Consider the following 13,454-nt stretch of genomic DNA (forward strand, 5'->3'; position numbering starts at 1 on the left):
AACAGACTCTCTCCTTGTTCAGACAGACAATACAATACCCATGCATTATCTGAACAAGCAAGGATGGATGAGATCTAGACCTCTTTCCCTGGAAGCCCAAACAATTCTCAAGATTACAGCGGTCCATCTACCAGGAGCCCAGAATGCTCAGGCAGACACTCTTAGCGGAGTCATTCAAGCAAATCAAAAACAGTTTATTTCTTTTTGCGAGCAATTATTTTTATTGGTATAAATTAAGTACTGAAAAATAACAGCAAATACAGCGACATGCAAGAATAGCATGGACCCATATTGAGATACAAATGTTGATTGTGATTAAGGCTTCTGGTTTTCTATTTTTACAGATTTTTACCTATAAATACAGACCGAAACCAATGTGTTTCCTGTCTGTATTTATTTTGAAAAGCAGAAAAATTCTGAAAATTGTCTTTTTTGTGAGAGAATCTCTGTGCTGTCTTCAATGAATTCCAGGACAACAGCTGAGCAGATAGAAAGCATAGAGAGTTGAAAAACATGATGTGAGTTCCTTAAATAGGTATATGTTAACATATATTTGTAGTATAACACTAATATGTGCTTGTGAGTGTAGTGTTTTGTTATACGTGGCTGCTTAATTTGCAAAATCGTGATAGGCATCCATGTATGAGTGTGCATTCAAGAGTTAAATAAACGTGGAAATATGCCATTTTACAGCTCCATCTATCCTCAGTACACAAAATTAATATGGATAAATACCAATAAGATGGCCCAAAAATAAATATGGATAAATACAGATAGAAATGTTAAAAAAAAATACCATAAAACCGGGAGCCCTAATTGTGATACATACACCAATAACAAACCAGCCTAATATATAAGAAAGGGAGAAAAGAAGGAGAGGTGTAAGAAAATAAGCTAGAGAAGGATGAAAGTAAATAAAAAGGGGAGGAATATAGAAGGAAGAGAAGAGGGAATTACAAAGCATAGAAGAGAATGCCGTTCAGGCAAAGTCCAAGTATAGTAATGCAGGGAGGGGGGTGGGGGGGTTGCAATGACAGTGATGAGGAAGAATCAAGATTCAATATGATTTAGAGAGGGGCATCCTCCAGAAAACGGATCATGTGAGAAGAAAAACATCTGTGTTTCCATTAAATTGTAAATGACGTTTTCATAGGACTCAGTCTTGTACATCTCAGTGAGCCATTCCTCATGCAACAGCAGTTGTGGAGAACGCTAATGTCGCAGAATACAGATCTTAGCAACTGTAAGGGCAGTGACAAACAAGCGCAGGCCAGGGGCGAGTCAGTTTGGAAAGATCCGATAAGTCATGGAGGAGAATTGATGGTCTGAAAATAGGAGGGCAAATCCATAGATTCCTGGAGCATAGAGCCCACTGCCATCTAGAAGGGGTGAATGTCGGGACAATCCAGTAAGATATGTACAATATCACCAGGCGCGTGATCGCATCACCAGCAGGCAGTGAGGGAGCAACCCTGCAATCTGAAGCTGCCACAGGGTCCAGTGCAAGCACTGAAGGATCTTAAAAGGTCTGAGTTTCTTTTTTTTTTTTACCTTTTGGACTCCTCATTCCAGGGCCACCAAATGTTCTACCCATTCCTCTTCATCATATTCCAACTGCAGGGAAGCCTGCCATGATGTCCTGAGGCTAGCCAATTGTGGATGAGAGTGAAGATTGCGAATCAGGAGACTGTAGAATCCAGACATCACACCTTTAAACTGATCCCAAGTATTCAGATAAGAGAGCACCGGGGAAAAGGGAAGGTCCATGGGACCCAGTTTGCTCAGCAGGCAATGGCGTAGTTGTGTATAGCGCCACTCTTGAGTATGCAACAGCCCAAATTCGCCCTGTAGCTTCTCAAAGGACCTGAGTTCGCCGCCAGAGATCAGGTGTGCAAGAGTCCGGATCCCAGCTCTGCCCCAAGGGCCCGATCGAGTATGGCCTTTCATGTGGATACCAGTATTGTTCCAGAGGGCAGCTTTGTTATGGAGATGCATGTCCAATTGCTCTATCGCAAGGAGATATAGCAGGTGGGAGAGTGCGCAACTCTGACGTATACCCTTGTGCATCGGCAAAGGGTCAGAAAGAAAGCCTGAGCAATTGGCCTGCCCGAGGGGAAGTTGTAGAGCCATCTCACTCTCGAAATGAAGTCATCACCAAGGCCAAATTTCCAAAGCGTGGCAAACAGGTAGTTCCATTCTAGCCTGTCAAAGGCCTTCCCAACATCCAACAACAGTCCTAATGCCTAAGTCGGAAAGTCAGCTGCTAATCAGACTGCATGAGCTAACGTGCGAAGATGGTTGCGTGATGAGCGGCCCAGGTTACACCCCACATATGAACGATTAATAAGAGTTTAGTGGACATTCGTGAGGCAGACAGCTAGATTGCTAGCCAGTATCTTGACATCCACAATGAGCAGGATTATGAGACAATAACTGCCACAAAGGAGACCCCTTCCCCTTTGGGAATGCATGCACAATTATTTTTTGATGGCAGGCAGTGGTCCTAGGGAGCACTGCCTGTCCGTAGAAAATGGAACTTCAAAGTTAAATTTTTCTTTTTTAAATGCATTCCGTTTTCTTTTAAGGAAAACGGGCCGCATTTGGAAAAAAAAATTGCTTTATTTAAAAGCAGTCCCGGACATGGTGGTCTGCTGACCCCAGAAGGCCACCATCTCTGGGAGTGCTAGCCATTCCTAATGGGGTTGCAAATTACGACTGCCTCGTTAATATTCATGACGCATGCAATTTGCGACCCAATTAGGAATCGCAAACAGTGTCTCAGACACTGTTGTACATAGCATTTTGCGATTCACAAATTGCGAGTCGCAAAATGCTATGATACATCTGGCCCTATTAGAGTTGTCTAATGCCCTCTTCTGTATTAGGAAGGCTTCAGTTGCTGGCAAAAAGTCTACTCACGCTTCCATACTTCCATGAGTTAATAAAGGACATGGTGGTGAATAAAGTGTCCCTCTTTGTAGAGGATTTTTGTTTTTTTTACAGAGTTTTATATAGCGCAAACTTGACCCGAATCAGGTATCAGAGCACTTTACATAGCACCAGTTGCATTACATGAGGACACATTCATTTTTCTTAGGCGTGGGTAGATTAAGTGATTTGCCCAGAATTACAGGATATTCAGCATCATTGCAGAGACTAACCCAGTTCCCCAGATTCGCGGTCAACCACCCTAGCCGTTAGGCCAACTTCTCTACCCCGATTAAATAATATATATACTCTATAAACATCCCAGGCAGCGATATTGATAAGGATGAAATATGACTGTTAAACTAGTTCTTTAAAGGAGTAAAGGAAGGATATTCAAGATGGTTATTTGCAAATGATTTGGATTTAAGCATGATTACCAGAGACAGAAGAATATTCCTAAAATCACTTCAGTAAATATTCACCAAATGTTTACCATTGGTTGCAGATTTTAGGTGTATTCTGTTTAGAATTACTTCCCTTATCTTGATGACTCGCTGAGTATAAAAAAAAAAGGTTTATGGTACTACTACCAATGAACACTCCAATTCAAACTCTTAACCTTCTGGGGTTTTCAGTAAATGAAATTAAATCTGCATTATGTTATGTAACGTCTCGGTGTGAGCTGCACAACAAAAACAGCTCATGCTTGTCTCAATTCATCCTAAGATATCCACTGTAAAGGAATTAAATAACCCCATTGTTCACATTTAGGATATTTAAGTCTCTTGTAGGTATCATGACCTCTTGTATTTTCCAGATACCACAATGTTGAGACCATATGGGTCTCTTCACAAAGTGCCTGGGCGGGTAATGCAATCTGGCTCAAAGGGCAGGGGATGAGTTTGGATCCTTTTTGCCACAGTCTAGGAAGGTAGGATCCTTCTAGCATGGTTACCCTCACGTTTTGCTTGGTGTTGCTCTGTTTTCTAACTAGTCTGACTGGGATCCTGCTAATCAGGACCCCAGTCACTGTGCTTCCTCCCTAAATTTGACAATGGTAAGTACTTTGGTACCTTCCCAGTTGGCTACTGGTGTACCCCTGTAAGTACCTAGTATATGGTACTAAGGTACCCAGGGCATACATACACCAGGAGTCTCCCATGGGCTGCAGCATGAGAGACCACTCAAACTGTGACTGCAGGCCTGCCCTTGTAGCCTGTGTAAGCTGGTGCTAGCACCACTTACGACAGATATAAGTTTCCTTATATCTGAGGTCACTGCCCTTAAAACCTGTAAGTCACCTCTAACTCAGGCCTTTTAATCCTGAAGGCAGGGTGCTAGGTTGTGAGTGTGAGGGTTCCCTGCATGAGCAGGATACCCCCTACAAACCTGTAGTCGATTCTCCAGGCTTTGTAAGTGCAGTCAGCCATTTTTATACATATAGTGACCATGCGCCAGTACACGATGGTTAACTATATAGTGGCAGTGCCGAACCTGGACGCGTTTGGTATCAAACATTTCTGATGGAAACATCTGCTTGTGGTTTCCTCACCTTATGAATATCCCCTGTCTTGATCCCAGCATTCCGCGGACATTTTTCCTAGCTCTCCACGCTGACGAGGTCGTCACAATGCCATGGCTCCGCATGCGGCTCCGCATAACGTCACTGGAGCCATGAGAGGACCACGCTGGCGTGATGACATCAGTTTCCTTTTTTCCGCGCTGTCGACGCTAACGTTTTTTTCTGGGACTCTCCATACTTCGACTGAATACTTTGTAATTTCGTTTGTATCTCTTTCTCTTTTGTCATGTCTACCCCGAGGAAGTCAGGTTTTAACCCTTCTCGGGAGTGCGCTGGACATATGTCAATTACTGACCCGCATGAAGATTCTTTGGTGCTTATCTTCAGATCATGACGTTGAGGAATGTTCTATGTGCAGGAAGATGAATCCTAAGGCTTTGAAAGAGCGAGAAGCCAAGCTTTATATGGCCAAGGCAAGAAAAGAAAGAAGGGGTCGGAAAAGGTCAAAGTCCAAGTCATCGACGTTGCATGACTCCAAGAGGAAGCATAAGAAGAAGAGGAGACATGCTTCTCGAGGCCAATCCTCAACGGCTGTGGTGTCGAGGTTGCCTTCTCCTTCTCTACGTCAAGAAAAGGACTTGGTATATCCTTCAGTGTCTCCTCAGGTGACTCTGGCTCAATCTCCTTCATATAAAGGGACTCCAGAGCAGGCATTGACGCCGAGATTCTAACCAGTTCCAGAAGGTGTGTCGAGTCCAGCTGACACAGAGGTTCCTTCGGCTGCGGCTCTTCCACCTGTGGCTCCAGCGTCTTCGACTCCAGAGGTACCTCGTTTAGATCTTGAACCGGCTTCATACCCTCAGTTTCCTACTCTGGATTCGGATCCCTCACATTTTTTAAATGCAATGTATCAAGTGCTCGCCAGGGCCTTGTACCCCTCTGGAGCACCTTCGGGTACCATGGGTCCTATGACATTTAATTTGGATATGCCTCACCAGTATCCTCCGGCCCTCTTTATGCCGTTCACGCCAGCGATGCCGTCCTGGCACTTTCTGGCTCCGAGGATGTCGACGCCGTATGGTGAGTCCCCGGCTCTATCTCGTGAAGCTTCTCGATTTCAATGGCACCTGCTACTGCAGTGGATCCACCTTGGACACCGCTCCAGGAGCCTTTGACGCCACGTGTGGCGTCACCGGCGCCGCTACCGAACATGCGCTCGAGGAGAGAAGCGCAGAGATTATTGGAAGAGGAGCAGTATCAGGCTGAAGAGAGGGAGGGAGGAGAAGTGTATGACATGGAAGACGTGTTTGAAGACTTGTGTGAGGCAAGTGGACTTAAGATTTCTCTGAAGTGGGACTTTGCTTCTCAAAAGACATCCCCCATGAAGGATAATGCTCCTTATCGTACAGTTATTAGGAAGGCTGCGGAGCTTTTGGATTTGCAGACTCCTATGGGGAGTATAAGCCTAATCTTCTCACGAAAGTTCTTCATTCTCCGTCTTCGGTGGTTGAACCACTTTTACCATTTAATGATGTATCGACTTGCTGTTGCCAATGCTTGTTGACTCTTTGACTCTATCCTCTAGAGATCTTTGGGCTACAAGAAGCTTCAGCCTCCAGCATCTCTTCCTGCCAAAATCTTCATCCTCACCTAATCCTCTGCCCTGTGGGCCTGTATCTTTGGTGAGCGGCTGGAGGTCCTCTTGCGACGCCTGAGCCTTCGACCTGTGGGTCCTCTTGAGGGTCTTCTTAGGCTCCAGTGGGCTCCCCAATTCGCCTGGGACCTGCTCTGACTCTCCTGCACATGGTGAGTCCCTTGAACCTTGCTGCACCTTTTTCGTTTACCACATCTGTTGCTGCTGCCAAGGGTTGTTGGTCCTCCCACCCGACACCGACCCCCTAGTTTTTGACTTCTGATGTGGGGCAGCTCTTAAACGGCTTCTGATCTCCCACAGCATCACCTGGTCCCCACAGCTGTAACTGTCATTACTCCTGCCTCTTCCGTCATCTGTGGTCATTGGTCTTCCGTTCCTCCTGGTCACTTCCGAGTGCATAGACTCTGTCACCTCTGCTTGTAGGTACTCCTCTTGTAGAACCTGGATTCCAACACATTTTTTCATCTTCACCAGTCGCATCTTTTCTGAAGTCCTCCAATGTGGCCTACAGTGGTTTCTGAAGTCACTTCGCACCTATGCACCCGGCTTCCCTGGTGTAGGTATCTTAATTCCTGGGGGATCCACGGGCGGGGTAACTCTCCAATCTCATGTCTTCCACAGGGTTTCTTCAGGGTCCACTGGGAAGGGTCCTTCTTAAAAAACTGCAACTGTGACTTTCCCATTGACTTGCATTGAATACGCAGCTGTATTTCCACTCTTCACACAGCCTCCGTGGGGTTCCAGGGTACATACCTTAGGTGGTTCCTTTGGTCCCCAGCTCTTGTGAGTCTTCTGGTCCAAGTCCCGACTTCGGTCTCAGTTCACATTCCCTTTCCTTAGTATATGATTTGGTCTCCCCTGGAGACTACTGTGTATTTGTGCTTACTTATCTGTTTTACATTGAAATATTGTGTTGATATCTCCTGATAGGAGATATACCAATATGTTAGTGGATGTGTATAATAAATATACTTATTTTATAACTACACTGCTATGTTCTTTTTCGTTGAACCTACACTATATGATTAGTTCTGGTAAACAAGCTCCTTCTGGACTAAGCCTGAAGGTTTCTCTCCACTGCTACCACTTAGAGAGCTTTCTTTGGTTGGCTAAGACCACTAACATCACCGTAAGGGTAGTCTGGATTAGTGCAAGGTGCTTCACTTAAATACGTGTGCACCATATACTAAGCCAGCCACCTACACACATATATATCTTGCTCTGCTGAACCTCGAATAACCATCTTAATAAACATTCTTCAATGCAGAAACCTTTTTCTCTATTAAAGTAGTCTGAGATGCTACTAAGGTTAGGCGGACAGATGTATGGGTTGTGACTAAAGAGGGGCATTGGGAAACGGAATGGCTAACATGACATGTTACTAAATCTGTGTAAATTGGGAAATCTTGCATTTTCTTTCAGATAACCCATTGCGTGTCGATTCTTGCTGTTCAGTAATAGATTCAACCATATGTATAAATAAATTAATCTCTGGAAAAGAAAACATTTCTACACAGGAGAATTGGTAAACTAGTTCCTTATGTTATTGAAAACATACTAATTATTGCTTTTAAATACAGTCAAAATGCTAACCTGATGTTGACTTGTACAGACAAGACAATAGATCCAAAGACATACTCATCGTTTGAGATTAAATAACTGTTTTCTTAGTTAATGATTTTAATAAATTCATTCTAGTTCAGCGGTCATTTTAGGTTACATGAGCTGCATAGTTCATTGTATCCCCTTGGCAGCAGTGGGGAATGGACAAATGGCAAACATTTAGAATAATAATATCTCTGCGCACTTGTGTTTTATTTTCTATTGTTCACACTTTGGAACGTTTGTGAACTTGTATTGTTACCCCTTAGGGACACACAGAAGAAAAAAATGACCTTTGATGAGCAGTGCCAAGAGTTGGTTAACGGCATCCGACAGACAGAATTCAAAACTAGAAAGGCACTGGAGGAGAAGGAAGAAGAAATGAAGGAGCTAGAGCAAAAGAGAGCGTTACTTGAAAGCAAGGAGCAAGAATTCAACCAGCTAACCAAATTGTCAGAAATAGCCAAAGAAAATGAAGCAATGGCTTTGGGTGACAGGTTAGTTCTGGAGTGAATTTCTACATCTGGTGTTACATAGTGTTAGTTTGATATTATTAGTATTCAATTTCACTATTGAATGAGGCGTGTGTTCTATGTAAAATATACACGTATTGTGTCTGAGGGGGGCACCATACCTACATAGAATGAAAAGCTTGTGGGGTGTGTCCTTGTCCTTTATTATTGCAGATATTTGTAGGATTTTCATTATGATTGCCTGTCATAGAATATCCTCTTTTCTATCTGAGAACATGTACACATAGCCTCTAGTTGAAACCTGTTCTCTGAGCTCCTTCATTGGGGGTGCACATATGACATGTCTGTTACACACAATAAAGGCATTGGGAAAATTTGAGTAAATGTGAGGGGGTGTAGTTAAATGTTTCATCAAAAGAGTTTTGTTAGTTCTTCCTGTCTGTATATTAATCACATTCCAATCCACAGACCAAAGGTTTATTTTTATTTTTATAATGTAAGAAATATACACTACAGAAACAAGACACATTTATCTCAGATTGAGTTCGTTTGAGCAGCACAAGCCTCATCAACAAATCAATTAAGCAGTCCTATATTATCCATTCCATCTTCCCTGGCACCCCCCATGGAACAGGAACATAACATCTGTGCCATTCAAGGAACTATGTAGCCCACCTGCGTACTGTAAATATCATAGCGGTCCTTTTCCACCACTCAATATGTACATCTCCTTGGGCTTACTCAACATGACGCATTATCGAGATGTGGTCAAAAAGTATGATTTAAGAGGCTCTCAGGTATATCTGGGTCTGGCGGCCGGGGCATTGTCGCATCACAGACCTTAAGATAATAAACCTCAGTTTACTGGCAGAGCACTAAAAATTAACGTTTATATGTTAAGTAATAAGTGGTGCGATCTTGGATCATCAAATAATGCCTTACAGTAGAATTGCAGCTATTGACATTTTCTAAGGACTCTTGAGGTTCTGGTGTGCATTACATTCACCATATTTGAACCCAAAATAATCTAAATCTCTCTATCACACATTTTGACATATTGTGTGACGCCCTCGACTGGCAATCTTCAAAGCACAGTGAGAGCACTAACTGGATTTTGTTATCAAAAAACGAATGTGAAGGAGGTCTGAGGGTTTCGCAAGGTTGGATGCAAACCCTGGTGGCACCGCCACTCAGTGGTCCCAAGTCCCCTGACACCAAATCAGGCTGTGCAGTTACACCACCTTGGTGATCATCATTCTGAAGCTGAATTCTGTGTCATTTTAGGCTTCTTGTGGTCCCTTTTAAAAAACAAAATAGTGTTAGACTTGCTACCAAACTGGCCATAGTACCTCATTTATCAATTTTGCCTAGTCCAAGATGCAACAGGGAGTGAACTTGCACTTAACAAATACACACTATGTTAAATTGTGTATGACATGCTATCTGAGTTTTGCAAATGTTGGTGATACTTGTCTGCAACATGGTTTTCTGTTTAACAATGATGTTAAGGAAATGACATTGCAGTCAGAAGTTCACTTCATATGTACTGAATGAGAGTTGTAGAAGACTATGTTAACATTTATCCTAGAAAAACAGCTGTCCACATGGAACGAAATGTTCGCCTTTGTGGTAGGCCTTTCCTGTGAAAAATATGTCAGGAAAATCATGAGGTGTAGTTCTGAGGGAGACCTGCAGTGCTACAGACTGATTCAGTGTATCTCTGAATGAGCTACTGTGTATTGTGACACGTTCAGAAAATGTCAAAACCTCTCTGTTTAGGGGATTCCTATGTACTCCAAACCTCTGTGGGCTCTCTGAAACTCCATTGGGAGAGCACCAAGCGAATAATGAAGGCAGACTCATACGCTTGCATTCAAGCACTTACTGGGCTTCTACCCAGTGCTTACCTGCCATCATGCCTTTTCATTGTGAGCAAATGAAGGGGTCCTGTTGTGCACTTGTGGTTCCCTTTCACCAGAAGAAAGATACAGGCTCCAGTTGTGGGCATCTCATGCACTGCTCTTCCACCTGGTAGGTTGATCCAACCAATCTATTGGTGCTCAGGGTATTACATTTGTCCATACTTTGTGATTTCTAAAACTGCCAACATGGACGATGACACAGACAGGAATGCCAGTCTATGCTGGCAAAAGGGCCTCCAGGCTCAATTGGTTATGTTGTTGAGCTGCTTCATCAAGGTTTCCTTGAGTGTTTTTCACTCCTCTCACTTCCCTTTGATTTTCTCTGTTGACTAGTAGTGCCTGTTAATCTACTTTGTCCATTTTATTCACTATTTGGCCTGGCTATTGCTTTCATCTGGGAGCTCATTCTTCTTTGTTCCTACCATTGAAAATGGATGTTATATCCTGCAGTAGTGGATTTGCTAGTTGACATACTGGCAATTTCTGATTTCCTCCTTTGCTGCCTATAATGGAACACCAAATAAATGAGTTGATCCATTTATGCTCAGTTGGATCAGCAACATCTTGATTCCCCATGTGTTTTTTCCCTGCTGGGTCCATCAGTCCAGACATTAGATCTTAGGTTACCGAGCTGGGTTAATGTCTTCGCTCTCCCTGATCAGTTCACATGCTGCTCACACCAGACAACCATGATCATGACTTCTTGGAACCTGACTCTTCACATTCACAGTGCTGATAATTCTGCCCGCCTGCCTTGGGATTCTCTGTGGAAATGTGCCTTTTAATGAGCACACCAGTGCAGGGTACACCCTTATGTCCACGGGTCTATAGACAAGCAAAATGGAGATTGGCACTGAAGCTGGAATTCAAAGAACAAGTTTATTAATGACTCATGAGTGGGACTACGTCCATACAATACCCTCAAATGTTCCAGGAAGTAGTGCATTGAATAGACAGGCCATGCTGCTTATTTACAGAGTTTGTTGCAGAGTAAACATGTAGTTACAAATAGAAGGTACAGGCTACACAGAAATAGTTGCAGCCAGACATGGGCAGATGAGTAATCACTTGGTCAGTAAAGTGGGAGGAGGCACAGAATTGTTCACAGCAGCACAAAATATCTGACAGTTACACTTTTGACCAGGTGCATTTCAGCAGCTACAGGCCTTTTCGCAGCAAGTGCTTTGCTTTGACTCAGTACAGAAGGATTTAACTAAAGTTGATGACACAAACAGAATAGAAGGGCAAGCAACAGTGAAGACAGAAGAATTACATAGCTAACAAAATGGATGCCACAAACAAGATGGCTTCAGCTTATGCTAACAGAAAACAGAGACAGCCGGCAGGGTAGCACATCAGGGAGGTCTTCTTGGAGAACAGTCAGTTACATAATGCACAATGCTCTAGGTTAAAAGTCAGTCGTGTCCATTATTCCCCTCTTACTTCCTAAGAGTTTGTGCACATTAAATTGTGGTTCTCCATAGTGCCTTGTGATTCAAGGATTCTTAAGAGCTTGTGCAAAACTAGGCTCACTGCCAATAGTAACCAAACCCCTCTTTCCTCTTCTTGAGCCCATTATTATTTTTTGTGTTCCCTTCCTTATACTATGTACTTTTCTATTCTAAAGTGACCATTTTTCTCTGTTGCCCATTGGTTTACTTTATTATCCATATTGAATCTTTCATACATTCACATGCTTGAATAATCACTGTCGTTGAGGTGGGAATCCCACGGTACTATCACAAAAGCAAGTAAAGACCTAACCATAGGCTACAATGCAATGAAAAGGTCACTGCAATAGTCTTTCCATATCATTTTGTAAAAAAAGAGTCAAACTTGAGTTATAACCAATCAAGCGACAGCACCCTGTAGAGCACACCCACGGTAGGCTGAGTCCCTCAGATTTTCTACTGCATGTCGTGTGACAGGGAGTATCCCTATGCTCTGCTCAGTGCTTCTCTTCACAAATTTATATTTCTTCTGTTAGCTGTTCCCCATGTCCGAAACTTCAAAAAAGTGGCTCTTCAGATCATGTGGATCTTATGGTAAGAAGAAACTTCATATTGATGACTCCCACGAGTAAAATATATATATATATATATATATATATATATATATATACACTAAAAAAAACATAGGTTTTAGGCCTTATATAGTTAGGAATTAACATATAAAAAACCATTGAAATTCCTCCTATATAGTTAGCTGGACATTTTATTGATATAAAACCAATGAAATTCGAGATATAGTTAGGTCCACTAACTATATATTTCGCGCATCCGCAATCCAATGCTGATGATGTCACATATTACATCATTCATGACATCACTTAACAAGGCGAGCATGTGTGTCTTTTCAGATATAAATATTTTTTTAATACATAAATTAAATAGTTGTACATATAGAATTCCGCCTCACATAGGCAGGCATAACCGGTCTCCCCCTTGGCACGGGAGACCGGTCCGGACATCAAAGGCTTCCCCCAGGCAGGGGGAAGCGGAAACCACGTCCTTCCGGCCCCGCCTACAACCAGGCGGCGGCCATTTTAAGGCGGCTCGGGCCGCAGCGGTGATCTCGGCAGTAAAACGAGGGGTGAGCACCCTCGAAATTAAAATAAAACACAAGAAAATATAAGGCAGAAGCCCCCCAAGCCCCCCCCCCCCCCCAAAAAATTCCGAAAATTCGCGGGGGTGTGCGCACGCGTGCGCGCTTATAGATATATAATTGATTTCTCTTCTAATTTTCTCAGGAACCACTGGAGGGATTTACACTATTTTACCAAAAGCGTGATCTGCATACCAGACACTACCATTTTGACAAGTTTGGTGTAATTCCCTTCAGTGGTTCAAGCTGTAGCTGAGTCTAAAGGTCCTATGGAAATTAACATGGGGAAAACACGTTTTGGGACCCCCCTTTTTTCTCAGCCCCCACTTGACGAACCCCCCCAAATTTTCAGGGAAGGAGCGGAGTGGAGCGAGCCATCTTCTTTGAGAAATTTGCAAAGATTCATCAACCAGGGCCAAAGTTATTCCCAATAGAATGTTGGGGATTTCCTATGGGAAACCGTCCTAACTATATATACCTACTGGCGACCGCCAATAGGTTATATATATATATATATATATATATATATATATATATATATATATATATATATATATATATATATATATATATATATATATATATATATATATATATATATATATATATATATATATATATATATATATATATATATATATATATATATATATATATATATATATATATATATATATATATATATATATATATATATATATATATATATATATATATATATATATATATATATATATATATATATATAT

At 42.4% G+C, this 13,454-nt stretch overlaps 1 protein-coding gene across 2 annotated transcripts in view; it reads left to right on the forward strand.

The window, feature by feature from the left end:
* CCDC146 (coiled-coil domain containing 146) overlaps positions 1–13,454 on the forward strand; it is a 1,211,813-nt gene that overhangs the window by 759,902 nt on the left and 438,457 nt on the right. For both annotated transcript variants that reach the window (XM_086967356.1, XM_086967357.1), the window contains one exon: positions 7,976–8,203. In XM_086967356.1, coding sequence (XP_086823482.1) covers positions 7,976–8,203 — 228 coding nt within the window. The remainder of the gene's footprint in view (positions 1–7,975; positions 8,204–13,454) is intronic.

This window comes from Lissotriton vulgaris, chromosome 1_1 (genome assembly GCF_964263255.1).
Source record: "Lissotriton vulgaris chromosome 1_1, aLisVul1.2, whole genome shotgun sequence".
Taxonomy (NCBI): Eukaryota; Metazoa; Chordata; class Amphibia; order Caudata; family Salamandridae; genus Lissotriton; species Lissotriton vulgaris.